Below are 27,304 nucleotides of genomic sequence, written 5' to 3'. Positions count from 1 at the left end.
ATTTGAGAACATAATAGACTTCGTTCAAGTACACAATGACTCAAAATAATGTTTTATAGGACCCTAGATTCTTTACAGTAGCGGGTGACATTTTAAAGGACTGCGATTTGAATATTTAATTAATATATGGATTTTGTTGTATTATTGTTGAAACTGAAATCTAAATGCATCCCCAAATAAACCCGGCATAGGGTTTTTAGAGCATTCATCTAAAAAAAGCCATCCTCATAATCACATTAATTTCATCAGATACATTTGCATATTGATAAGGATCCATCGCTCAATCATGCTCGGCAAAGATTTCAAAAAAATTATTGTGCGTATTTATTCAGGCGTATAACAAAAATTAATGCATTATCACCCACCTATTTCTTTTGCGCATGCTTTCAGCGTGAGGACTCTTAATATACTGCTCGACGATCTGTTTCCATCTGCGCCGGCAAAGCCATCCACGGAAGAAACTCTGAACTTTTTTGATTTTTTCTATATCCGTAGATCCTTCACCGATACCCCTTAAATTGCTGCCAATGCCAGTAGTATGCATATTTGAACCGTATATACCACCGAAGGCCGAATGAGAAGATGTACCAATGGGATAACCAGTCGTCTGGGACATAGCTCTCTGCAGTATTCCGCGTTCTGGATAAGCCGGTGGGGCCACTGAGCTTGGCCGCAATTCCCGCTTCAAAGCGCATAACTAAGTAGAAAATTGTTTTAATGAAAATTTACTCAACAAGTGATGCTGCAAAATTCATTATGGTTAAAAAGTATGTGTTACTTCTCTTTACGATAGATGGCAAAAATTTCATATAAGCTGTTCTGTACATCTCATACTATTATGCAAAAACCACCTCCTGATTTTTAAAACCACCTCCTGAGATTTAGGGAAAACTAATTGTTTGGAATCATTAAATTTGGTTTTTCTCGTTGCTAGAAGAAAAAAAAATGGATTGCAATTCATAGCCTCTGCTAATAGCTTATTTACAGAGCCCGGTTACGCTCATTTTTATCCTTTTGGACTATACTTTTCGATAAAGAACAATAAAATTTTTCAAATATTGAGGCAATTTTTCATATACAGAATTGGCGGATTTATTCATATACTTTATACTATTTACCTGGAGAAATTCTCCATCAAATTTTTTATTTACATCAACCGAAACGTCTGAGAGAAAAATATCATTAGAGTTTTCGTCTCCAAATGAACCACTTGAACTACCCTTACAAGAATGACATTTAATTTTGGGACATCTTGTAGACAGAGAGAGAGAGTTAGCAGAAAAGAACGTAACACTCATGGAAATTTGAACTATTGGGTTGTTGCCAAAATAATTTCGGTTTTCCTGAAAACATATCTTGAGCCACGTTTCTCAACAATTTCTGTCGCTAATAACATTTGTACGGTTTGGTTGAGTGCGGTGTAATCTTGTTATTACTTTAAACGTAGACAACAAACAATGACGAAAGGCCTGAGATCGTAGGATTTTTAATTGAGATTTACAGGGCCGAAACACTTCGGCACAAAACTGTTGTTGTTTTCCTTGGGAAACTCAAAGGATTATTTCCTTTTCCAGTGTTAATTTTTCGAATAATCAATAGGAATTTGGTAATATGTGAAAAATCATGAGATGTTTTGGAAAACTACACCACTCTGTAAGGCGTTATGCTCTGTACAGTGAGAAATATACGAAGGAAAATCATGAATTGATACCGAAATATGAGAACTCATAGTCTTGTATTTCTTATCTATCCAAATAATATCACATCCCTCCGGTTGTGGTATTTCCAAGATCCATGAGTAAAACAGGAGGTCAAATCATCAAGTGAGGTTAAGGTTGATCCATATGACTCGAGAAAAATGACAGTATGAAAATGACAGTATGCTGATAAAAGAAAAAAGAATAATATTTGGATAGTAATTTAACGATTGTGTTTCTCTAATAATATTTTTTCTCGTAGGTAGAATTTCAATTTTTCCATTTCTTTAATGTGACTAATGAATGGTAATTTTAGACCCGACTGGATTATTCATTTTATTTTATTTTTTATGTGCGAGCTGACAAATTGTTGGAAATTGTTTCATTAACATTGTAATATTACACGGTAAAACCATCCCTATGATACAAATAGTTTTGGGTATTCACGAGACAGTTCACGGTGGATTCTTCAAGTATTTTCCCTACTTAATTTGAATCATTCACAGACGACTACATGATTCAATTCATACGAAATTTTCGGGCCTATTACATAAAAGATGGGTTTAATACTGGTCTTTTTTTGTGCAAGACCCTTCTCGTGTGGATTTTTACCACTTCAGTCTTTTTAATAGATGCTTTAGTATATGCTCCAACAGTTTTTTGCTCATAAGGACCAGAAGTACTGTAGCGGTGGAATCAGGACGTTGTAAGTGGAATAGCAGATTGTTATTGAAAATAATGGAGAATATATCATCAATTAAACTACATTTATGTTACAATTTTTTGATTCATTTCAATTCACAGAAACCGCTATTACTTTCACAAAAAGTCTAAAAAAGTCTTTCCAAGAAATCATTTGACAACAAGGGAAGAGTGCGAAGAAAAAGATATATGTTTCCCATCCATTTTATAAATTCAATCTGTTTGTAAGCTGATTCGTACATAAGATTCTCCGAATGAGCGATGCCAGATGCGAGTCCCACAGGTCCCCTACACGTTGCTCAAGTACCACCGCGCTGCCTTTAGGGCGCAGAGCGTATGGCGTTCCGTTTAAATCGTTTCAATTAGATCGACAACGCCATGACTTATTATTTCACTTGCTTCGATGGCCATTGTGAAGGTTTAAGTGTGTGAAATAAAGTTAATGAGTGTTAGGCGATGTGATGATCAGACTCCACGTAATCAATAGAGCAAGGGTTGGATGTCACAAGAGGCAAATATCGCGAGGGTTTAACATCGCGAAGGTCACAAGAGAATGATAATATTTTACGTAGATTGAATGTTGCAATGGTCAAACTCCACAAGGGTCAAACACCGTGAAAGTCATGAAGATCACCAGGGGATAGATGGTCGAGCTTCACGAGGGTGACGAGGGTGAAAAGAGGACCGTCAAATTTCACGAGGGTCATATTTCACCAGGGTCACGAGAGAATGATTAAATTGAAGGTTAACCGTTGTAATTGTTAAACATCACGATGGTCTGAAAAGGATGGTCAAACTTCGTAAGGTGTATGAGGGTCACAAGGGGATGGTTAAATTTAACGAGAATCAAACATCACGAGGGTCACAAGGGGATGGTCAAACTTTATGAGAGTCATAAGGGTTACAATGTGTCACAAGGAGATGGTCGAATTTCACGAGGGTCAAACACCATGTGGTTCAAATAATCCATACGCTAGCCCAGTTTCTGTACCCACAATGGAATCAAGTAAATGTTATTATTGAAATTTACGTTTCCGGGAATGTTGAACCTGAGTCCGGAGTCGGCTTTTGCAAGTTATGGTTGATTTTTTTTATTTATAGCAATTTATAGAAACGGCTGCAGATAGGTAACCAAATTTTTGGAGAAAAAATTTCAAAAATATAAGAATACACGTTTTTTGTTGTATAACTTTTTTCTCTAATTCTAATAGATAAAAAGATATCGGGGGTGCGAGCGAAGCAAGCGGTGCATTAGTCCCTGCGCGAGTTGTCGGCGATAAGCGCGTGGACCGCCCGCACTCTCACTTAACGGGTTATATCTCAATAAATAATGGAGAAATGACAAAACAACAATACTAAATCTATGTATTTTTTATGGATGAATTACTTTTGTGCTACATTTTTCTGCGTAGTTCTAACCGTTTACTTATAAGACGGTATTAAACGAAAACTTTAGATGTAATTAGGCTTGTCATGCAGCAGAATAGCATTCAATATCCCATAAACGGCTAGGTGTAGAGAACAATTTAAAAAAAATAATTGTATACAAAATCTGATGGCAAATATTTTTGATCTGAATTATTTTTCTCTATCTTTATCGAGTTTGCCGAGAAACCGATCGCAACGCGCTGACAGCTCGCGGGCTAACGCGCCACCCGCTTCACTCCCACCCCCTATAACTCTTCATCTATAATAGTTAGGGAAAAACGTTCCAAAAAAGAATGTGCATTGTAACACGCTGAACAGATTTTGTTTGAAACTTTTTTCCTTATCTGCAACCATTTCCATGATATGATGGTGTAGCAATAAAACATTTACTCAATTTCGTAATGCATACTGGAACAGGGCTAGCGATATGGACTATTTGGCCTTCGTGAAATGTGATCTTATCGTGACCCTCGTGACCTTCGTGACCCTCGTAAAATTTGACCATGTCCTTGCGACCCACGTGACCCTCGTGAAATTTGACTTTGTTCGTGCGACTCGCGTGATGTTGAACCCACGTGATGTTTGACCATTGCAATAGTCAACTTTTGTGCAATTCAATCATTCCCTTGTGACTCGCGTGATGTCTAACCCTCGGGGCATTTGATAATCTTTTCGTGACCCTCATGACTTCGTAACGTTTGACCCCCCTGCAATGTGATCTTCCACTTTTAAATTTGTGACCCTCGTAGTGTTTTCCCTCGTGAAATTTGACCATCTCTTCGTGACTCTCGTAAAATCTGACTTTTCCTTGTAACCTTCGTGATGTTAAACCCTCCTGAAATTTGACCTTCTTTGATCTTCTTGTCATCCTCGTGCCTCTTGTCATGCTTGACGTTCGTAAAGGTAGATCATTCTATACTAACCCTCGCGAAGTTTGACCCTTGCAACATTCAACCTTCGTGAAATTTAATCATTCCCTTGTGACCCTCATGATGTTTGATCCTCGTGAAAGTTAACCTTCGTGAAATTCGACCATCTCCTTGTGACTTTCGTGACCCTTGTGATGTTGGACCATTGTAACCTTCAACCTTCGTGAAAATTAATTATTCACGTGTGACCCTCGTGAAAAATTTGACCATTCTCTTATGATCCTCACGAAGTTTGACGTTAAGTTAATATCGTGTCACAAAGTAATACCATGTTCAAACATGTTAATATTCTTAACATTGTTCCGCGTTATCAGTGTTGTTGTGTCAATGTCAACACCTAATACTACGTTGAAAGACAATTTCAAGTTTTTAGATCTTCAGTGGATTCGAATGAATCAGGAATAGGGACCATTAATCAATGAATTAATACGTAGAATGCTGTAAAAATAGTGTTGTAATTTTGACTACATGATGTTCATTTGTTTTCGGTTTGGAAGAGAATTTCCGGTATAAAATTTGCGGGGTTTCAATTGCGGAAATTGTGTATGGCCAGTGGCAGTAGGTACGCGGCAGGGGTAAGTAACAATACTCCGTACACCGGGGAGCTGCACACGATAATCGCACGCATAGGATTTTCGACCTCATCTGGCATCAGTGCTTCAAACATTTATAATAAAAAGCGTTTTAATTGAGATCACATTCTGGTCCACAATCATGGTTTGAGACATTTTCCGAGAGAGCTTGGGAATGTGGAATTACAGAATTGATAACACGATTCATAATTTTCTATGTTTATATTTTTCTATTCATTACGCATACCTCAGCACGGAGCTTCTTGATTTCCGACGCCAGTTCCTCACATTGTTGCGTGTATTGCCATTTAGCCGTTTTCTCACTTTCGACGATTTGCAATAGATGCAAATGCTTTTGCTCCAGTTCTTCTTTCTGAAGTAGTAACTTGTTGAAACTATCAAAACAAAAATGCTATATTAATAATTCGTGTACAGCTTTTATAAGTATGTACCCGCGGAAAAGTGGTTTGTATTCCCAAAAAGACGTTTTCGACCGTTTCCATAAGAATAATACGATGGTTTTGGGCCATAGTCGGTCAGATACAAAAAAAAGGAAAAATAATAAATAAAAACGAAAAGCTATACAACATATGTAATGTAATAAACAACGGTGCCAGTGCTATAAACCTTCCTCTTCAGGTGCTTAACACTCCGTTGGTCGCGCTATGAGCGACGTATCACATCTGTTCCGATTTTTCAAATGGCACTACAGTAAAGTCTCAGAAAAATTTGAAAAAATTTAACATCTCATTTTGAAGTGTCTACAATCCCTATCGATAAAAATATCATAAGTTGTTAGATTTCCAGATTTTCATTGCGAAACTCCAGGCCGTGTACCGTGTCTAAGGTGAATTTCCAGAAAAATATGGCGACTTTGAAAAATCGCCACAGAAAATCTCACGGAACTGTTCGGAACCAAATTACTAATTTATTAGCAAAAATATGTTGACTTCATTGAGACGAAAGTATTTTGCCACTTGTTTTTAACTTCCTATTACTGTATCTAATCGAGTGTGGTTCAGAATCATTGGTGATAATGTTCTATATTGAGTAGATATGCAGCTGAACACACACACATACACACGGACATGCACACGGACACGTGCACACACACACACTCATACACACACACATTCATTCATCCACGGATCCTTTCGGCGAGGAACGCCTTTACCCTCCGAGAGTTTTCGCAGGTTGGAAGGTCCTGCAACGTGGCGCGTCTCCAGGTGGTGGATGGGGGAATGCTCGATATTCTGAACTGCCGTTCAGAATATAGGGTATCAATTAAATAAAATACGTCGGCGCGAACCGACACCTTCCGAGAAACCCAACTCTAAAAGAGGTGTGCAGGATGGGCTCCCTAGAATACCCCCGGGTCAGGCTCCCGAAAACAGCTAGTGTAAAAATGATGAGTGATGACAAAATTGAAAGTTCCCATGCGGGTAGCCTTAACAAGGAGAATCTCGCCATCATTTCTGATGCCGGCTCAATGGATTATGGGAGGAGCCAATCATCACATTCATTAAAGGTGGACTCCTTGGCCTCGGATGCTACAAGGAGAGACGAGTTGCAGACTAAACAAGAGACGGAATACCNAGGAGAATTCCGCCATCATTTCTGATGCCAGCTCCATGGATTATGGGAGGAGCCAATCATCCCATTCATTAAAGGTGGACTCCTTGGCCTCGAATGCTACAAGGAGAGACGAGTCGCAGCCTAAACAAGAGACGGAATGCTGCAATGCATGGGCACGACTTGAAAAACTCATCGCAGAACTTCATGAGTATGTCCAGCCCAGGATAAATGTCCACAAGGAGATCAAGTGCAAAGTGGCAACTATCGGCAGCGCGTTCAAACGCCTCAAAAGTTTGGAGGAGGCACGCATCAAAGCACGACCCTCCTTCACCAAACCCGTGCAAACTCCACCAGCACCACCCACGTTGTGTTTACGGACGGACTCCGAAACGACGGCAAAGGACTCGGATTTTGAGGATCCGAATACCATGCAGTCGGCCCGAGATGTCCGGAAGGCAGTGCGGAGAAAGCGCTCGATAGGCTCACCTGCGGCAGAAGCTCAAGCTTTGAAGAAGCTGAAGCAACAGGATCTGACCAGCAAGGCAGCCCCGCAGATGGTGGCAACTTCAGATCCACTTTCTAAGCCTGGATGGATGTAGGTGAAGAACAAGAAGGAGAAAAAGAGGCAGGCCGGACAGCTCCATCCACAGCTGCCTCCCAAAAAGATGAAAAAGAAAAAGAAACAGGAGAGGGCTAATAGAAAACAGAGCGTGGACACGTGTATTGTCAAAAGACGCGGGTTTAAGTGAAAAAGCTGCAACTTGGGCTGTAGCTAATGCTGTGAAAGCCAAGACCAGCTTTGGATTTGGATTGAAGAAAAGAGTCGAGAGGAAAACTAGTAAACGTGGGAAAAGTCCTGTGAAAAAGAAGAAATCATGTGAACGTGGTGCTCCTGCAAAAAAGCATGTTGCTCTCAAAACAATCATCAAAGCAGCGAAACAATAGATGCGCCCTGGAGATGCGATCAAATCAGCTCTTCAAGCTGCACGAGATGCTGTCCAAAACGCTGGAGGAAAGCGCTCCGTAAAATCGCTAAGAGTATTACCAGTACCCGGAAAAATTGGTGGAGTACTGCCATTCTTGATTCCCTTATTTGCTGGGTTAAGTGCCACGGGAGCTTTAGCTGGAGGCGCCGCTGGTATCGCAAAAGCTGTGAACGACGCGAAAGCAGCTAAGCAGTATCTCGAGTAGAGTAAACGTCATAATCAAACAATGGAAGCAATTTCAATGGGTAAAAGAGTGTATTTGAAGCCCTATAAAACAGGACTGGGACTTCATTTGCAACCAAAAAAGTCATAAAGCTACCACACCGAGCCCTCAGTGATGTTGATATCATAAAATACTCGAAACTGATGAAAATTCCATATTTCCGAGGAGTTTACATGAGAAATGGATTACCCATAAATGGACCTCAGGTAAATGAATCAGCTATAGTGAATTTGGATGATAGGGATGGTCCTGGCATTCGCTGGGTGGCATATAAGAAACGGAAAAATGAAATCATTTATTTTGATTGTTTTGGAAATTTACGACCACCAAAAGAATTGATGGATTATTTCGGTGTTGGTAGCCTTGTCAAATATAATCATCAGAAGCATCAAGAGTATGATACAATCATCTGTGGTCATTTATGTCTGAAATTTCTCAAAGGACAGATATAAATATCGCTCAAATTCATTCATTGAGTTAGTTTACTGCTGACAACCATGGGAGAATCTTTCACATTAACACTGTCGGAGACCTGTTCTATTTTGGAAGCGAATTATTTTCCTCCCATTGAATTATCTCACAATCATCACTATAGTTTGGCTCTTGTTGAATTATTGACATTCAATTCAATTTCAAATATTACAGAAAAGAATAATAAGTTCTACTACTCTGATAATGAGAATAAGAAATATACGGTCAGCGTTCCTCAAGGTAGTTATGAGATTGAAGATATTCAAAATTATTTGCAGAAGGTTCTGCAGAAGAGAGGTGTTTCAATCAACATAAAAGCCAATAATAATACTTTGTGTAGTGAAGTCAAAAGTGATCATACAATTAATTTGGAACCTCCCGACTCGATTGGTAGATTATTAGGATTTGATAACAGAATTTTATCACCTAATAAATCACGCTGTAATAAATCAATCTGATTTGCCGGTTAGCATTCTTAAAGTGAATTCTATGTGTGTGGAGTGTAACATCACTGGAGGTGCGTATATTAATGGGAAGAAAGCTCACATCATTCATGAATTTTTTCCCACTGTACCTCCAGGATATAAGGTCATTGAGGTGCCGAAGAATCTCATTTACCTTCCGATCGTGGTCCAAGCAATAGATCATCTCCAGCTGAGATTGGTGGATCAGGACGGTGAATTGTTGAACTTCCAAGGAGAATTAATCACAATAAGACTTCACATTAAACGTACCTAATGGGTATCGTTTTCCAAACGAAGGTCGGGAAGAATTATAAAAGGGAGTCATCCCCCTAGATGACTAACAGTCGTCAAAGATCAATCAAACCGTTAACACGTGAGAGTATTCAATTCCTCAAGTGTTTAAACTTGAGACCTCGAGTGTAAATCCAATTATAAATAAAGAAAAAATAATATATTATGGAGGACATCTTCAAGATTCAAAAATCTATCATCTTCGATAAGTCAGTTTCTCACTATGAGATCCATACCCATCAACCCTTTGCTTCATCAAGCTACGGTAATAATGATGTGATTTCAATTACTGTGCAACATCAAGATTTATGTTTATTGCCCAGTAAGAGTCATCTGCATATTAATGGTCGATTAACCAAAGATAATGGAACAACACCAACCGAGAGAACAAGACTCGTAAGTAACGCTATCTGTCATCTGTTTGAGGAAGTGCGATATGAGCTCAATGGTGTGGAGATTGATCGAGTGAAAAATGCGGATTTAACGAGTCTTATGAAAAAGTATGTTTCTCAGAGTCCTAACCAGTGGTTTTTGATGGAGAATGCTGGTTGGCTCAAGAATGATAGTATGGATAGTAATGAGAAAATCACTGATAATGCAGGATATTTCGACATCTCTATACCATTAAGCCTTCTACTTGGCTTCGCTGAAGATTATCAGAAGATTGTCGTGAATGCAAAACATGAACTCAATATTACGAGATCGAAAACAGCATCAGTGCAGTGCTTCAGAGGGCTGTCAGTCAACAAAACCTTGAGGAGAAATGGAAGATTAACCTCCAAAAGATTGAGTGGTTGATCCCCTATGTTAAAGTGTCGGACGAGCGCAAAGTGAAGCTGCTCAATTTCATCACAAAAGACACACCCATTACAATGGGCTTTCGTACATGGGAATTGTATGAGTATCCTCTTCTCCCAGCAACCTCGAAGCATGGTTGGGTCATANACAATCATCACTATAGTTTGGCTCTTGTTGAATTATTGACATTCAATTCAATTTCAAATATTACAGAAAAGAATAATAAGTTCTACTACTCTGATAATGAGAATAAGAAATATACGGTCAGCGTTCCTCAAGGTAGTTATGAGATTGAAGATATTCAAAATTATTTGCAGAAGGTTCTGCAGAAGAGAGGTGTTTCAATCAACATAAAAGCCAATAATAATACTTTGTGTAGTGAAGTCAAAAGTGATCATACAATTAATTTGGAACCTCCCGACNCTCAATTGGAGAAACCAAGATACGTTATTCTTGGATTCCAAACGAGTCGTAAAAATGCTCAGACGGCCAATGCAAGTCACTTCGATCATTGCAGTATCCGCAATGTGAAGCTTTTCCTCAACTCAGAGAGCTATCCATATGGTAATTTAAATTTGGATATTACCCACAATCAGTATTCAACACTATACAACATGTACGTGAACTTTCAAGAGTCTTACTACGGAAAGGAAGCTGAGCCGTTATTGAATAGAGAGAAATTTCTAACCGATGCTCCATTGATTGTAATCGATTGTTCCAAGCAAAATGAGTATTTGAAAACCGGACCAGTTGATATTCGTCTGGAATTTGAATCTTCTTTTCCTTTTGCACCCAATACATCAGCGTACTGCCTCATCCTTCATGATCGGATTGTTGAATATAATCCTATCAGTGGAGGAGTTAAGAAGCTAATGTAAATGTAGGATGTAATGAATAATTATGTATATTGAAAAATGAATATATTTTTTATTTTTAAAAAAATCCTTGGTCTTATTGTTGTATACACCCTCTTCCCCTTAACATTACAATAATAATGAAAGTATCTTAGAACTATGTGAAACGAGTTTCAAAAACACTTTGTCTATGTTGTTCCGATAAGACCGGGTTCAATATCTTTTCATATGAACTTAATCGACGTTTGAAATGATCGTGATTTCGAGCGAACTCTTCCCATGGACCTCGACGAGCAGAACGATATGCATAATCCCAATAAACCATCAAATAAACTCGTGGTTGTAATTGAAAGCTAACTCTCTTAGTTTCCTTCTCTTGATGGTCTGTAGAGCTATCCTTCACTGGTTCCATCGCTCAAATCAAATCAACAGGTTGGTGACCACGAGAAACGAAGAAGATATCATACTCCAGACCCAGGAGTTCAGTTGCGAATCGCAAATTTTCGAAATTTGCTTTGATGGTCTGCAAAGATTGAGATAACTTCTCACAAGGATAACACCTCGGTACCTGGTTACGTTTGAACTTGGAGCACAGAGCTCTGAAGTTTTTGCGAATTCGAAAGATGAATCCCGCAAGTGGTGAAAGTTCAGCTGGGGCGTGAATCAATGCTTTCTCGACAACCTCACTATCATTGAGGCAATATGGTGGTACTGACTGCAAACATTGAATCTCATTGACACTCACTGCCTCCGATTCATCCTCCTCCGCATTGGTGAGCCTCTCTCTCAGCTCCTCACAGAATTTCTTCAATTTCCCCAAATTGTTGATACTCTGGATGATGTAGGATAATTGCTCCAGCTGATCAGGACACTTAGAACAATTAGTTTTCCTCTCAGGATCTCTGTCAGCCTTCAGAACTTCATAATTGTCCCATAAACAGTGCAAGTCAGTCACCAGGTATCTAGCAAATGTATGAAAATCCTTCTCGAAATGCTCATGGATTATCTCCTCGTCAGTGCTGGATACCTCACCATCTTTCTTTGGAAGATGATTATTATAACACATTACTACTTTTTATCACTGTACATTGTGAGGTTCAAACGATAGGATTGCCTCAGACTGAATCCGGATCGTGTAGACTGCGCACATTAAATAACAATCCCCCACCCCGCATGCTGACTGATGACTCATCTCAGAACATTTGAGAACCTTCAAGAATATTCGACATGAATCGAGAAAGAAATAATTGATATCTTCGTCATATTACATGATGATTCATCATTATATTATATTTCATGGAAGTCCCAACAAGACTCAGGGGTACCCCCACCACCCGCTAGTTGATGGCTCGCTGATGACGGTGGCGTCACCTGGTGCCGGTTGGGTGGAGTACTGTTTTAAAACATTTTTGAAACATTTTGAAAACATTTTGGAACATTTTCGAAACATTTTGAAAACATTTTGAAACATTTTCGAAACATTTTGAAAATATATCACATAGGAATTATGGATTGCCCCCACCACGCAAACATGTCTGACCTATCAATGACATCTCTCCTAGAGTCTCGAACACTTGCGAATATTCTCGAACAAGAATGGTATGACATCATCTTTTATTCTGAGATGTTAATGACTCATTAGAATATCCAATTTCACGCAAGTTTCAACCGGAAATCAGCGTATCACATTTCTCTCAAGTCCCAACAGGAATTATGAGATACCCCCACCACGCGAATCAATGAGTCATCGACTCCCGAATGACTCATCGATGACGTCATCCGTCTAGAAAATTCGATCGACGGTGGCGCCGCCTGGTGGCGATCGGGTGAAGCTGGATCCAGAATCTGTCCAGCCTACCTACTGAGTGGCGTGGATTGACGCACGCCTTACCTGCATCTTTGCTCTGACCAAATGAATTGGGCACCTCTCCGGGAAGAAGCTAAGATAGTTGTCCTCAGGGTGTCTCACCAACGGGAACAGCATGACCCATGTCTTCTTGTATCTTGCGAGGTCCGATTCCCTGGTGGCGTTCGAGATATCCACCAGTATCTGCGGAAGCATGCTGTCCCAGAGGGTCCAGTCACTGGAGTTCCAGAGATTCTCCGGGATACAGGCCTTGGCCGCTACATCGAGTTGAAAGATCCAGTTATAACCGGGGTGAGGCGAGGGCGAGTCTCTGAGAGCGAGCAGACGCTCGAGGCAGATCCTGGGCAGACGGCTAGAGTCCATTTTGAGGATTTTTATAATCCAGCTGAGACCTGCTTTGACAATGGCTGTGGTGACATCGTCAATACCAAGTTCGAGCCTCACCGCAAAGCCTGGAGTGCATTTGGCTAGGTGAAACAGTCTTTTTAAGAAGGTCAGTTGGACTTTTTCGAATTCTTGGATATAACGGAGGCCATAAAGGTGTACGCTATAAAGTAATACAGATGTTGCCAAACTGTTGTAGAGTCTCCAGATGCTATTCCAAGAATCAGCTTTCGCCGAAGTGAGATAGGACATAACGGTGCCAGCCACAGCTCTTGCCTTTCTACAAGCTTCCTGAGTAGCAAGACGACCCAAACCAGAGCTTGAGAAGCTTATCCCCAGATAAGTGTAGCTTTCAACCACTTCAACTTTCTCCTCCTTGAGGTGGAGATTGGTTACTGACTGGGGTACCGGCCCTCCTCTTCTGAAAACAACAATTTTCGTTTTTTGGACATTAACGGTGAGACCCTTGAAGTCGCAGTAGTCCTGCAAGATGGCGAGTTTCTTTTTCAAATCCACAGGCGAATAGGCCAGTATTACAAGGTCGTCAGCATATAGAAGGAGTAATAGGTTCCTTGCGCTGCTCAAGTCCAAACCTCTAACTCCTCTGGCTTTGAAAAATGAAATTATATCCGCCAGGTATAGAATAAAGAGGAGAGGGTTGAGAATTTCTTCCTGGTGAACTCCTGCACCGACGTCGGCTGGATCAGAGAGACCTGTACCTGTTCGGACTCTGAGGGAAGTCTAGTTGTAAAAGTTCACCAGAATGCGCAGAATCTTTGGGCTGATTCCCAGCTCATAAAGATGCCTCCAGAACTTTTGGTGTGGAACTGAGTCGAAGGCTCGTTTAAAGTCGATGAATATCGCAAATAGTTTACCGTGCTTGAGTCTGAGTCTCAGGTGTATAGCCGACTGAAAGATGAAAATGTTGTCAGCAATGCCTTTTCCCTTCACGAATCCNTGAATATCGCAAATAGTTTACCGTGCTTGAGTCTGAGCCTCAGGTGTATAGCCGACGGAAGGATAAAAATGTTGTCAGCAGTGCCTTTTCCCTTCACGAATCTCGCCTGTTCTTCTGGGATGAGATTCTCAGACATTGCCCAACTGTATAATCTGTCCTTGAGAATCTGCGTGAAAATTTTCGCGCCCGAGTTGATGAGAGCGATACCACGGTAGTTGGAGGGGTCTGTGGGGGGACCTTTTTTGTAGAGCATGAAGAGGACCGATTAAGCCCATTCTTTGCGAAATTCCTCCGTTGACAGAATCTTATTCAGCAGACCCAGGAAGTATAGGAACCATTCTCTGGGGAGAGCTTTGTAAAATTCGATATTTGGTCAATGCCTGGGGCCTTAGCAAGTTTGGAGCGTGAGATGGCAATTGCGAGTTCCTCAGGCATAATCACGCAGTCTAAGACTGGATGCAGGGTGCCGAAGAAGGTTAAATCCGTGTGGATCCTTGGAGGATATACCTCCCTCAGAAACGAAGACCAGTCCGAGGCAGTTAGATGTTCTATTTGCGGTAAACGGGGTCTACAGTTCTCTACTGTAACCCAGAAATGTCGGCTATCATGGAGGTTCGAGAATTTCTCGGTGATGTCAGCGTGATAGAGATCCTTCTTCAGTCTTTTTAAATACTCGTAGTCTTTGTCTAGCTGTAGATAAATATCTACCTTTTCTTTGTCGTGATTGGAGCGTCTCAATGCTTAGAGAGCCGCTCGGACATCTTTCCTCAAAGCCAAGCATTCCCCGTCAAACCAGGGTTTGTCCAGCCGGGATTGGGAGCGGTTGGAGGTAATCATGTTAGCGTCCTGGGCTGCCTCAGTGACGGCGCACGTGAAGTTGGCTGTCAGGTGGTTGACGTCAGCGTTTTCGAAGTTTGTGAAAACTTTATTAGAGCTCGAGAGAGCCTGTGAGAATTGACCGTAGTGTTGGCTTTTCCAGCGAAGGGTTTTTCTGATTGGGGGTTTGGGAGACTTATCGTTGGCGGGCAGACTTGTGAAGGTGAATAAGTCTAAACTGACTGGAAAATGGTCCGAATTGGCCCTGTAATCTTCCACCTTGAGGTCTTTTACAAGGTCGAAGTTTGCCGCATCCACCCATACCAAGTCGATCGTTGTCCATCTTCCACTGTTGATATGAGTGAAATTCCCTGGGTAGACGCTGGGTGAGCGACCGTTAATGAGAACCAATCCATTTTCATCCATAAATTTCAGTAGAGTTACACCCCTACGAAGGTTAATTGAATCTTGTGTCCTCCGGGAGCTGAACAGAAGGGATCCTTCTATGGTATCTACCGGTGCCGAATCGAGAGCTCCCACATGAGCGTTATAGTCGCCTCCTAAGACGAGACAATCCCCTAAAAATCTCTCCTGGATTTCGTCTAGGATAATCTGGAACTGTGCAAGTATAAACTCCAAGCTGTCCTCCTGTTTGATATAAAATGAGCCTATTATAGCATTCCAGCCTGCGAAGGAAATATGGGAAATTAACCACCATCTGGTAGAGTGTATTAACGCGGTTTTAAATTTACTGGAGATTGAGTTGAGAAGACCAGCACTGCCTCTCCCTCTTGAATGCACCTTCAAGGGCGGACTGCAGAAATTTTGTTGAATACTAAGGAAGCTAGGAAGAGGAAGAGAAGATGCTAGGTCTGCAGTGCAATGGGTTTCTGAGATGCAGCAGACGTCTGCACATGGCAAAATAGGGCTGGCGGATACATTTTTAATACCTTGACAGTTCCAAAAGACGACTCTGCATGAAACTAGTTTTTTGAATTACCAGGTGAGGATGTGGGTACCGATGCAGCTGGTACAGCATGAGAAGGCACACGAGAAGCTTTTTCTTCAAGGGAGTGTTTTGCTAAGTTGCAACGATACCACTTCTCATCTAGTCGTAACTTACTGTATCCAATCTTAACCGAGTGACCCTGGTCTTTCTTCTCCCTGGCAATTGCTTTTATCCTAGTGTATATTTCCTGCTCCTTTCTTGTCAGATCGGGTTCGATGAAAATTTTGGTACCTTTGAGTTTATTTTTGGAGTTGAGAATCTCTTGCCTGAGAGGTAGGTTACTTAACTGAACTGCGAGTAGCTTGGAGGGGCCGTTACCCATCTCCTTGACTTCGACAATACAATTCTCGACATTGAAATGGGTTTTCAGAAAGTCCTGAACTTCATCAGGAGGGTCCCTGGGTTGTCTGGGGAGACTTTTGATGACAATGTTGCATTTCCTGAGTGAGCGCCCCTGCTGCTCCAGTCTCCATTCTAGGTTCTCCAGGAGTTTCTGATCAGGTCTTTCCTGAGAGCTTGCTGAAGCAGTAGTCATTTTGAGCTCAACTTGCTTCGCTAAATCTTCGTATTTCTGGTCCATCTCTTTTGTGAGCGACTCCAGCTGGGTGGCTGTCTTCGAGGATTCCCTCTGGATCTCGACACGTAGCTTGTCAAATTGAGCCTTGTTTGAATCCTGGAAGCTAGTCAATTTCTGCTCCAAGGAGCTCTGATGCACATTCATCTGCGATTGCATCTGCTTGAGCTGATTCATCAGGGCCAGGTATTCTGGGGAAGAGGAGTTTGGGATCGGCGACATTTTTGGAGAAGAGGGGACGACTGACAAGGATGGAGAGTTCTTAAGGGAGTGATCAGGATCGTTGGAGACGGAAGTGACGAGGCAGCGGTTGAGTTTCTTGGGGTCTGAGTGTGTGACTGAAGAGTCAGGGTTGAGTTCCTCACGCTCTCTTTTACGTTTTAGAAATTCCCTGATATTGCCGTCAGAAAGACTCCTGTTACGACTATGAGCAGCTGCAGTCGAGTGGGCTTTGCTTGGATTTCTTGATGACTTCCTGGTCGTGCCTACTCGGGATGAAGACGACAGGGAAGCGAAGAACGAAGTCGAGTCGAAACTGGGGTCCGGAGTGGCATAAGTAGATAGCTTTTTATCGACTGGGGTGCTGTGGCCACTTGGCTCCTGGATGGAGGTTTCGTCCGTGGTAACAAAGATGGCAGGAGGCGCGCCTCTAGTTCCCGGGCTTTCCAGCTGTTGGTAATTGCACGGAACTTTCTCAGTGGCGTGCTCCGGCTCCATAAGAGCCTTTATAACCTCAAATCTTCAGGCCGACAGCTCGGAAATCAATGATGCGACCTGATGCGCTGATTATACGCCCCAAGGACAAGGAGATGTACTCCGATATACTGCGTCGGGTGAAGAAGAATGTTCCCTCCGAGGACGCTGTCGGTTGTGTCGATAAGATCCGCCGTATAGCAACCGGGGATATGTTGATCATCCTTAGCAGAAAGACGACTGACGGAGCACCTAAGCTGCGTACGGCCATCATCAATCTCCTTAGAGATGAGGCTGAGCTGCTGAGTAAGACGAAACTAAACTAAACTAAAACGAAACTAAAACTAAAGACTTAGTTGACGAAACCACATCGAAGGAGGACGTCATCGAAGCCCTAAAAGTAGCAGCTGGGGAGGAACACGAGATCCAAGTAGATGCGATCAAGTCCCTTCGTAAAGCTTATGGAGGTACCCAGACTGCCTCAGTGGTACTCGCGGTATCTACTGCGAAGAAGATCCTGGGAGAGCACGGCAAGATCAAGATAGGCTGGGTGAATTGCCGCATAAGACGAGTGGAGAGACCGTTAAAGTGCTTTAAGTGCTGGCACTACGGGCATCTCGCCACCAAGTGTACTAGCACAGTCGATCGATCAGAACTCTGCGTGAGAAGGGTCACAAAGCGAAAGACTGCAAGAAGAAGCCACATTGTGCCTTGTGCACTGAGAATGGTAATCCAGAGAATTGTGCTCATATTGCTGGTAGCAATAGATGCCCAGCATACAGGGAGGCACTGCAGCAGCACACCAATAAAAGGCGATAATAAAAGGAAAAACTTACCGTGCTACAGCTCAACCTCAACCACTGTGGGGACGCACACGACCTGCTCATGCAAACGGTGCGGGAGCTGAAAGTTGATCTCATGATAATCTCAGAGTCATACCGTCACCTGGATACTAAACCCTGGGTTATTGACGGCACCAAGAAGGCGGTAATCTGGTCTTGTGGGAACCGACCATTTCAGAGTACCACGAGTGACATCATACAAAACGGCTTCGTGAAGGCGAAAGTTGATGGAATCTACTTCTACAGCTGTTACGCCCCACCGAGCCTTTCCATTGATGAGTTCACAGACTTCCTGAACGCACTGACTGAGGATGCGAAGCAGCACTTGCCCGTGGCAATAGCCGGGGACTTCAATGCCTGGGCAGTCGACTGGGGAAGTAAGGAGACTAACACCAGGGGGTAAGCTGTACTGGAAGCTATGGCGTCGTTGGACGTGGTCTCGTTAAACAGCGGCATTGAACCGACCTTCATTAGAGGAGAGGCTCAGTTGTGGATCTCACTTTCGTGAGCACCACTCTTGCCAAGACCAACTGCTCATGGAGAGTGACTGATATTTACACTGCGAGTGCGATTCTCTCGGAGACATGTTCTGACCAGAGAGTAGCCTTTGCGGCCAAGAAGACCAACAGCGCTGGCTGGAGAGTCAGTACTTTTGATACTGGCTCTTATTCAGCAGCATTAGACGACCGCCCGATCAGTGGCAGCAGTGCAACTGAAAAGGCGCGAAGCATCATGAAAAGAGTAGTAGAAGCATGCGATGCCACCATGACCAGGAAGCGGACAACAAACCGGCATCCACCGGTGTATTGGTGGAACGAAACCATCGCAATCCTGCGGAAAGAGTGTAACGCAGCCAGGAGATTGTCTCAGCGTGGCCAGAAGAAGCCGAACTTTGAGGAGCTGCACATTAGATACAACAAGGCACGTCGGAAACTCAGCAAAGATATTAAGTTCAGTAAAAAGCAATCTTGGAGTGAGCTTCTTGATGAGGTGGAACGCGATCCGTGGGGTAGACCTTATAAAGTGTTGATGACACGACTCAAGAGTCAACCAATGCCATCGCCAACGTGCCCGGTGCTGATAAAGAGAATTGAAACGGTGTTATTCCCGCAACAATCAGAACTCCATGGTAATAGCCAACAAGGGGAAGTGCTGATGGTTCCACAAATCACCAGAGAAGAATTAATGGAAGCGTGCAATAGAGTGGGAAACACCAAGGCCCCTGGCTTAGATGGAATGCCCAATGTTGCGCTGAAATTAGCTTAGTCCACGCGATGCCGGAACTATTCCTGGACGTCTGCAACGAGTGCCTCAGGGAAGGAATCTTCCCTGCCATGTGGAAGCAGCAGAGGTTAGTATTGCTTCCAAAAGGGAAGAAACCACCAGACGAATCCTCATCGTATCGTCCCCTCTGCATGCTCGATACCGCTGGCAACATCCTCGAGCGGATAGTCTATCAACGAATAGAAGCAGCAGTCGAACCGCTACTAGCTGGAAATCAATATGGTTTCAGGAAAGGTCGATCTACGTTAGAAGCCATCAACTTTGTCGTCGATGCTGCCAGGGAAGCGATCTCAGGGAAAAAATGGCTAAATGGAAAGAAGAAGTACTGTTTAGTAGCAACGCTGGTNTACCGATAGAGCTATTAGCTGAGCAGCGAAGATCTCTATACCAGCGGAAGAGATCAGAAGGGCTGAGTCCCGAAGAACTGGAAATCCAAGAGAGACGAAAGAGCTTGAGCCGATGGCAGCAGAGGTGGACAGATTCGACCAAGGGGAGATGGACCCATCGTCTGATCCCGCATGTGGCTGTCTGGGTAAGTCGAGATCATAGAGAGATAAACTATTATCTTTCTCAAATGCTTTCAGGACACGGGTACTTCCGGGCATATCTTCATAAATTCAAACATAAAGGTTCCCCGACGTGTCCTACCTGCGCAGAAGTGGACGAGAACGCGGAGCACGTATTCTTCACATGCCCCCGTTTCAGTGACATCCGGGATACTTGGGAGACTGAACTTGGAAGGAAAGTCTCGGCCGAAAATGTAGTAGAAGCAATGCTATCGNAAACTCGTTGCATTTGCAGATGACGTGGCTGTAGTCATCGTCGGAAAATATCTTGAGGAGATCAATTTTACCTTCGACAAGACCTTCGAGACGATTCGACGCTGGATGGACTCAGCAGGCTTAAACCTGGCGGAGCATAAGATGGAAGCCATGCTGATCACTAGCAGGAAGATAATTGAGACTATCACGCTGCAGGTCGGGTCTTGTGAAATTACCTCCCAGCCATTCATCCGATACCTGGGGGTGATGATCGATGCCCGATTCAACTTCAAGCAGCAAGCGGAGCACGTGGGTACCAAGGCATCTGNATACCTGGGGGTGATGATCGATGCCCGACTCAACTTCAAGCAGCAAGCGGAGCACGTGGGTACCAAGGCATCTGGGGTCAGATCCACCCTAGCACGCCTCATGCCCAACATTGGAGGTCCTAAACAACGGAGACGAGCGCTGCTGTCATCAGTGATTACATCAGTGGTTACATATGGTATTTCCATTTGGGCTGACGTACTCCAACTGCAAGAAGCTCTCCGTAAAATTGCACCTGTCTATCGGCTGAGTGCTCTCAGAGTTGCGAGTGCGTATCGGACGGTATCTGAGGATGCAGTGTGCGTCATCTCAGGAATGTTACCGATAGAGCTATTAGCTGAGGAGCGAAAATCTCTATACCAGCGGAAGAGATCAGAATCGCTGAGTTCCGAAGAACTGGAAATCCAAGAGAGACGAAAGAGCTTGAGCCGATGGCAGCAGAAGTGGATAGATTCGACCAAGGGGAGATGGACATATCGTCTGATCCCGCATGTGGCTGTCTGGGTAAGTCGAGATCATGGAGAGATAAACTATTATCTTTCTCGAATGCTTTCAGGACACGGGTGCTTCCGGGCATATCTTCATAAATTCAAACATGAAGATTCCCCGCCGTGCCCTACCTGCGCAGAAGTGGACGAGAACGCGGAGCACGTATTCTTCACATGCCCCCGTTTCAGTGACATCCGGGATACTTGGGAGACTGAACTTGGAAGGAAAGTCTCGGCCGAAAATGTAGTAGAAGCAATGCTATCGTCAGAGACAGCCTGGGACGCAACGAGCAACTTCGCGGCGGAAGTCATAAAGGAGCTTAAAAACGAGGAACGCAAGCGCAAGGTTGCAGTATAGGTGAGATATCTATTTCGAACCTCCTAATCACACACAATATCTTAGCAGGTTAGTGGGACGTACATTGGATGGAAATAGTGGAAGAGCAAACAGCTGAGAACCCCCCTCGCGAAGTAATACTTCACGGTGGTGCCGCGAGGGAAATGAGAACAGACGATTAANGTGGTTACATATGGTATTTCCATTTGGGCTGACGTACTCCAACTGCAAGAAGCTCTCCGTAAAATTGCACCTGTCTATCGGCTGAGTGCTCTCAGAGTTGCGAGTGCGTATCGGACGGTATCTGAGGATGCAGTGTGCGTCATCTCAGGAATGTTACCGATAGAGCTATTAGCTGAGGAGCGAAAATCTCTATACCAGCGGAAGAGATCAGAATCGCTGAGTTCCGAAGAACTGGAAATCCAAGAGAGACGAAAGAGCTTGAGCCGATGGCAGCAGAAGTGGATAGATTCGACCAAGGGGAGATGGACATATCGTCTGATCCCGCATGTGGCTGTCTGGGTAAGTCGAGATCATGGAGAGATAAACTATTATCTTTCTCGAATGCTTTCAGGACACGGGTGCTTCCGGGCATATCTTCATAAATTCAAACATGAAGATTCCCCGCCGTGCCCTACCTGCGCAGAAGTGGACGAGAACGCGGAGCACGTATTCTTCACATGCCCCCGTTTCAGTGACATCCGGGATACTTGGGAGACTGAACTTGGAAGGAAAGTCTCGGCCGAAAATGTAGTAGAAGCAATGCTATCGTCAGAGACAGCCTGGGACGCAACGAGCAACTTCGCGGCGGAAGTCATAAAGGAGCTTAAAAACGAGGAACGCAAGCGCAAGGTTGCAGTATAGGTGAGATATCTATTTCGAACCTCCTAATCACACACAATATCTTAGCAGGTTAGTGGGACGTACATTGGATGGAAATAGTGGAAGAGCAAACAGCTGAGAACCCCCCTCGCGAAGTAATACTTCACGGTGGTGCCGCGAGGGAAATGAGAACAGACGATTAAAGGTAAAAAGAGGAAAACAGGGTTTTTACTGGGTAAAAATCCCAGATCTGGTTTTTAACATCACTTTCATGAGATAAGATTGGGCAATTGGAAGTGATATAATATCATGGATATTCAATAGATCCATGATATTATATCACAATTTATGGAGAATTCAATAAATCATTGGATTCAATTAACCCCTCCTATCAAGCACGGCGCCCATATCGCACGGTGTATTCTGATCGCATGTGGACCTCCCGTATGCTCGAATTCGTTGCTCAATACGCAACAATTTCTACATTGATGATTAAAAACTATTATCATCTAAGATTTAATGATAATCTTGAGCATTCACTAATAAGTTGTTCAATTGCAGTATTCCGTTATACACATTTTTCTGGAATTTTCAACTTCCCGACCCGAAGGGAGGAAGTCATAGCAATGACTCCGAAAATCGGCAGTGGAAATTTTATGATATTTCCACGTTTCATGACTCCTCGAATCATTCTATGATATTTATGGACACATCTCTGTATGTGTGTGTTTTCTTTTAGGTCCCGTGGAGAAATGTTCCTAGCCACACAATAGTGGATAGTAGATTTGGTGGCTACTCTCACACCCTGTGTGAGGCCCGCACCCACTAAAAACCCACGTGACTCCGGGAATTCTTCGACGCTAGTTTCCCTCGCGGCACCGCCATTAAGTATTACTTTGCGAGGGAGGTCTAAGCTATTTGCTCTTCGACATTATATTAGTCCAATGTACGTCCCCTGTCCTACTAAGATGTTGTGTGTGGGTAGGATATTCCAATAGGTTCTCCGTCTATTCTGCAGCTTTACGCTTGCGTTCCTCACTTCTGAGCTCCCTCATGACTTCTGCCGCGAAGTTACTCGTTGCGTCCCAGGCTACCTGCGATGACAGCAACGCTTCAATCAGGTTCCCAGGCGAGACCGGTCTTCTAAGGATGGACTTCCAGGTACTCCGGGTCTCCTTCAAGCGTGGACATGTGAAAAACACGTGTTCAGCCTCTTCAATTACTCCTATGGAGGTCGGGCCTTCTGAAGAATCTTCATGCTTCAACTTATGAAGGAAAGCCCGGAAACACCCATGCCCTGACAGCATCTGGGTGAGATGTTAATTGACCTCTCCATGGTGGTGATACAGCCAGGGGCCCACCTGTGGGATCAGACGATGAGTCTACCTCACTTTTGTAGAATTGTCCCCATTCAGCTGCCATCGGCGCATACTGTTCCGTCTCTCTTCTGTCCTAAGTTCAGTGACGCTCAGTGTTTCTGACTTCCTCCGCTGGTAAAGTGATCTACGTTCTTCAGCCAGTACCTCCATCGGTAACATTCCCGATATGCCACACACTATATCCTCAGACACCGTACGATATGCACACGCAACTCTCAGGGCACTCAGTCGATAAGCTGGTGCGATCTTCCGCCGTACTTCTTGTAACTGTAGTGCATCAGCCCAGACGGCAATGCCGTATGTGAGCACCGAAGTGACTACCGATGATAACAACGCTCGCCTTCTTTACTTGGGGCCTCCTATGTTGGGCATGAGGCGCGATAAGGTGACTCCAACTCCCGAAGCCTTGGCTCCCACATGCTCCGCTTGCTGCTTGAAGTTGAGTCGGGCGTCGATCATCACCCGCAGGTATCGCATGAATGGCTGGGATATAATTTCACAGGACCCGATCTGCAGCGTGATAGTCTCGATTTTCTTCCTGCTAGTAATCAGCACGGCTTCCGTCTTATGCTCCGCCAGGTTCAGGCCTACTGAGTCCATGCAGCGGCGGATCGTCTCAAACGTCATGTCGAAGATGAAGCTGATCTCCTCCAGGTGTTTTCCTACGATAACTACGGCCAAGTCATCTGTGAATGCCGTGAGTTTAGTCTCCCGCGGCAGTTCCAGCTTCAGCGACCCGTCGCACATGATGTTCCACAGTAGGGGACCCAGTACTGAGAGTTGATGCACCCCCCCAGTCACTCTATACTCCTCTGAACCACACTCTGTGTCATACTTGAGGACCCTTCTAGTGAAATAGCTGTCGACCATCCTCCGCAAGTATCCTGGTACATTGAAATTTACTGAAGCCTCCATAATACAGTCCTACCTGGCTGAGTTGAAGGCATTCTTGATGTCCAGTGTCGTGACTAAGCAGTACTTCTTCGTGCCATTGAGCCATTTTTTCCTCGCGATTGCCTCCCTGGTGGTATCGACGACAAGGTTGATCGTTATCCAGAGTGGATCGGCCTTTCCCGAACCCGTATCGGTTGTCTGCCAACAGGGGTTCAATTGCTGTCTCTATTCGTTGGTGGACGATACGCTCGAGCATCTTGCCAGCGGTATCGAGCATGCAGAGGGGACGGTATGATGAAGGGTCGTCTGGTGGTTTTCTCCTTTCGGGAGTGGTACTAATCTCTGCTGCTTCCACGCAACAGGGAAGGTGCCCTCCCTTGGGCACTCGTTATATACGTCCAAGAAACGCTCAGGTATCGCGTGGATAGCCTTGATGTTTCTTACTCTACGGGAGGCTTCCGTCAGTTCTTCCTTGGTGATTTGTGGAACCATCATCTCTTTCCATTGTTCGCCTGTGCGAAGCAGTTCTAGCTGTTACAGGAACAAGATCGTGACGATTTTTTCCATTAACACAGGGCACGTTGGTGACAGCATTGGTTGACTTTTGAGTCTCGACATCAACCCCTTGTATGGTCTACCCCACGTATCACTTTCCACCTCAGTCAGGAGTTTGCTGCAAGATTGCTTTTTACTGCACTTGATGACTTTGCTGAGGTTTCGGCATGCTTTCCTGTATCTCATCAGCAACTCGTCGAAGTTCGGCTTCTTATGGCCACGCTGAGAGAGTCTCCGAGCTGCATTACACTCCTTCCACAGGATGGCGATGGTGTCATTCCACCAATAGACCGGTGGATGCAAATTTGTGGTCCGCTTTCTGGTCATAGTGGCATCGCATGCTTCTGCTACTTTTTCCATGATTTTGGGTGCCTTCTCAGTGGCAGTGCTGCCGCTGATTGAGTCATCATTTAATCCTGCTAGGTGAGAGCTAGGATCGAAAGTGCTCATTCTCCAGCCAATGGAGTTGGTCTTCTTGGGCGTTGAGGTGACTCTTCGGCAAGTACCTGTCTCCCAGATCATCGCGCGATGAGCGCTCGTCGTGTAGATATCAGTCACTCTCCATGAGCAGCTCCCTTTTGTAAGGTCCACAATCGAGGTCGTCTCTCCCCTTATAAAAGTCGGTTCATCGCCGCTGTTTAGCAGAAATACTCCCCCGCAGACATGGCTTCCAGTGCAGCTTGCCCTCTAATGTTCATCTCCTTACTCCCCCAGTCGACTGCCCAAGAATTGAAATCCCCGGCTATGGCCATGGGAAAGTGCTGCTTCGCATCCTGAGTCAATCTATTCAGGAAATCTGTAAACTCATCGGTAGCAAAGCTCGGTGGGGCGTAGCAGCTGTGGAAAGAGATTCCATCAAGCTTAGCCCTCACAAAGCCATTCTGTATGCTATCACTCGTGGTACTTTGGAATGGTCAATTCTCACAGGCCCAGATCGCAGCCTTCTTTGTAGCGTCAGTAACCCAAGATCCAGCGTCCAGGTGACCATATGGCTCTGAGATGATGGCAAGATCGAGCTTCGTCTCGATCGAGCTTTGTCTCCGAGCCATCTGCATGAGCAAGTCGTGCGCTGTCTCACAGTGATTGAGATTAAGTTGGAGCATCTTCATCATCGCTTATTGAGGACCTTTTGGAGTGCCTCATTTACACTGGACGCCTACTGCTGCCAGCAATGTAGGCAGAGTCCTCCGTGTTGCCTTTCTCAGTGCACAAGGCGCATCGGGGTTTGTCTTTGCACTCTGAAGCCTTGTGCCCTGTAGCTGAGCATTTGACGCAGAGCTTCGACCGCTCGACTGCACTTGTACCCTTCGTGACGAGATGTCCGGAGTGCCAGCACTTGAAGCAATTTATCGGTCTCTCAACCCTCCTGATACGGCAATTGACCCAGCCTATTTTGATTTTCCCGTGCTTTCCCAGGATCTTCTTCGCAGCAGCTGCCGCGAGTATCACTGAGGCAGTCTGGAGTCCTTCCATATGCCTTACGCAAAGACTTGACAGCCTCAGGAGCTATTTTGAGCTCCTCCCCGGCTACTTTCTGTAGGACCTCGAGGACATCCTCCTTCGATGTGGTCTCATCAAGATGGATGTGTGTGTGTGTCTGTTTGTGTGTATGTGTGTGTGCGACACAAAAATTTCTGGGACACGATTTCTATTGAACGATCGGTGCATTTTGATTTTTTTTTGAAACGATACATCTTCATGTAACTTAGAACTGATTAGTTTATAAAGATGATCGTATCAGCGGTTCGTTATTTATTCGCATAAAACTTGAGAAAAAAAAATTTGATGAGTTTTATTTGAAAATGCAACAATTTTACCGAGAATAATAATGAGATTTAATTTTTTTATACGATCGGTGCATCTACATCTCTGCAAAAACTCTGACGCGAACGATTATAGTACTTCATCACAGACTTTATTCAAGCGTTATGGGAAAATGAGTGAGGAGGAAGAATTACATAGTTTGTACTCCAATCTGCAACCAGATTATCGTGATTATATTCGTGAGAGGATAGCGATTGAGTCACCGTAGCGAGCAGACGTGTTTAGGTTGTGCTCCGCACGGCCTGTTTACCTGAAATAGTTCAATACCACCAGTGTGTTATCTGCCTACGGAAGTGTGTTTAACGACTTTTACTTGTCATTATTGTTCATTTTTGAGTCAGTGCACTGCCTTTCTTTTTGTGAAATGGCTACCAGTGAGGAGATCCAGGAAATGTTGAAGGGTCACACCGAAAAGATTCAAGCCTCTATAAGTAGTGTCTCGGAAAAGATGGATGGAATGGCCACAAAGATTGAGACCATTGCCACCTCTCAATCGGCGA

General features: G+C 44.0%; 1 protein-coding gene across 1 annotated transcript in view; it reads right to left on the bottom strand.

The window, feature by feature from the left end:
* Window positions 1–205: 205 nt before the first annotated feature.
* The window catches only part of LOC107041993 (ras-specific guanine nucleotide-releasing factor 1), a 310,250-nt gene continuing 283,151 nt past the window's right edge, over window positions 206–27,304 (bottom strand). Inside the window, exons 4-6 of the mRNA XM_015262838.1 lie at window positions 5,576–5,723; window positions 366–697; window positions 206–209 (exon numbers count right to left, since the gene is read on the bottom strand). Of these exons, the coding sequence (XP_015118324.1) occupies window positions 206–209; window positions 366–697; window positions 5,576–5,723 (484 nt within the window). The remainder of the gene's footprint in view (window positions 210–365; window positions 698–5,575; window positions 5,724–27,304) is intronic.

This window comes from Diachasma alloeum, unplaced genomic scaffold, assembly GCF_001412515.2.
Source record: "Diachasma alloeum isolate Michigan unplaced genomic scaffold, Dall2.0 Dall_scaffold_00399, whole genome shotgun sequence".
NCBI lineage: Eukaryota > Metazoa > Arthropoda > Insecta > Hymenoptera > Braconidae > Diachasma > Diachasma alloeum.
This window is presented reverse-complemented; position numbering and strand designations above follow the sequence as displayed.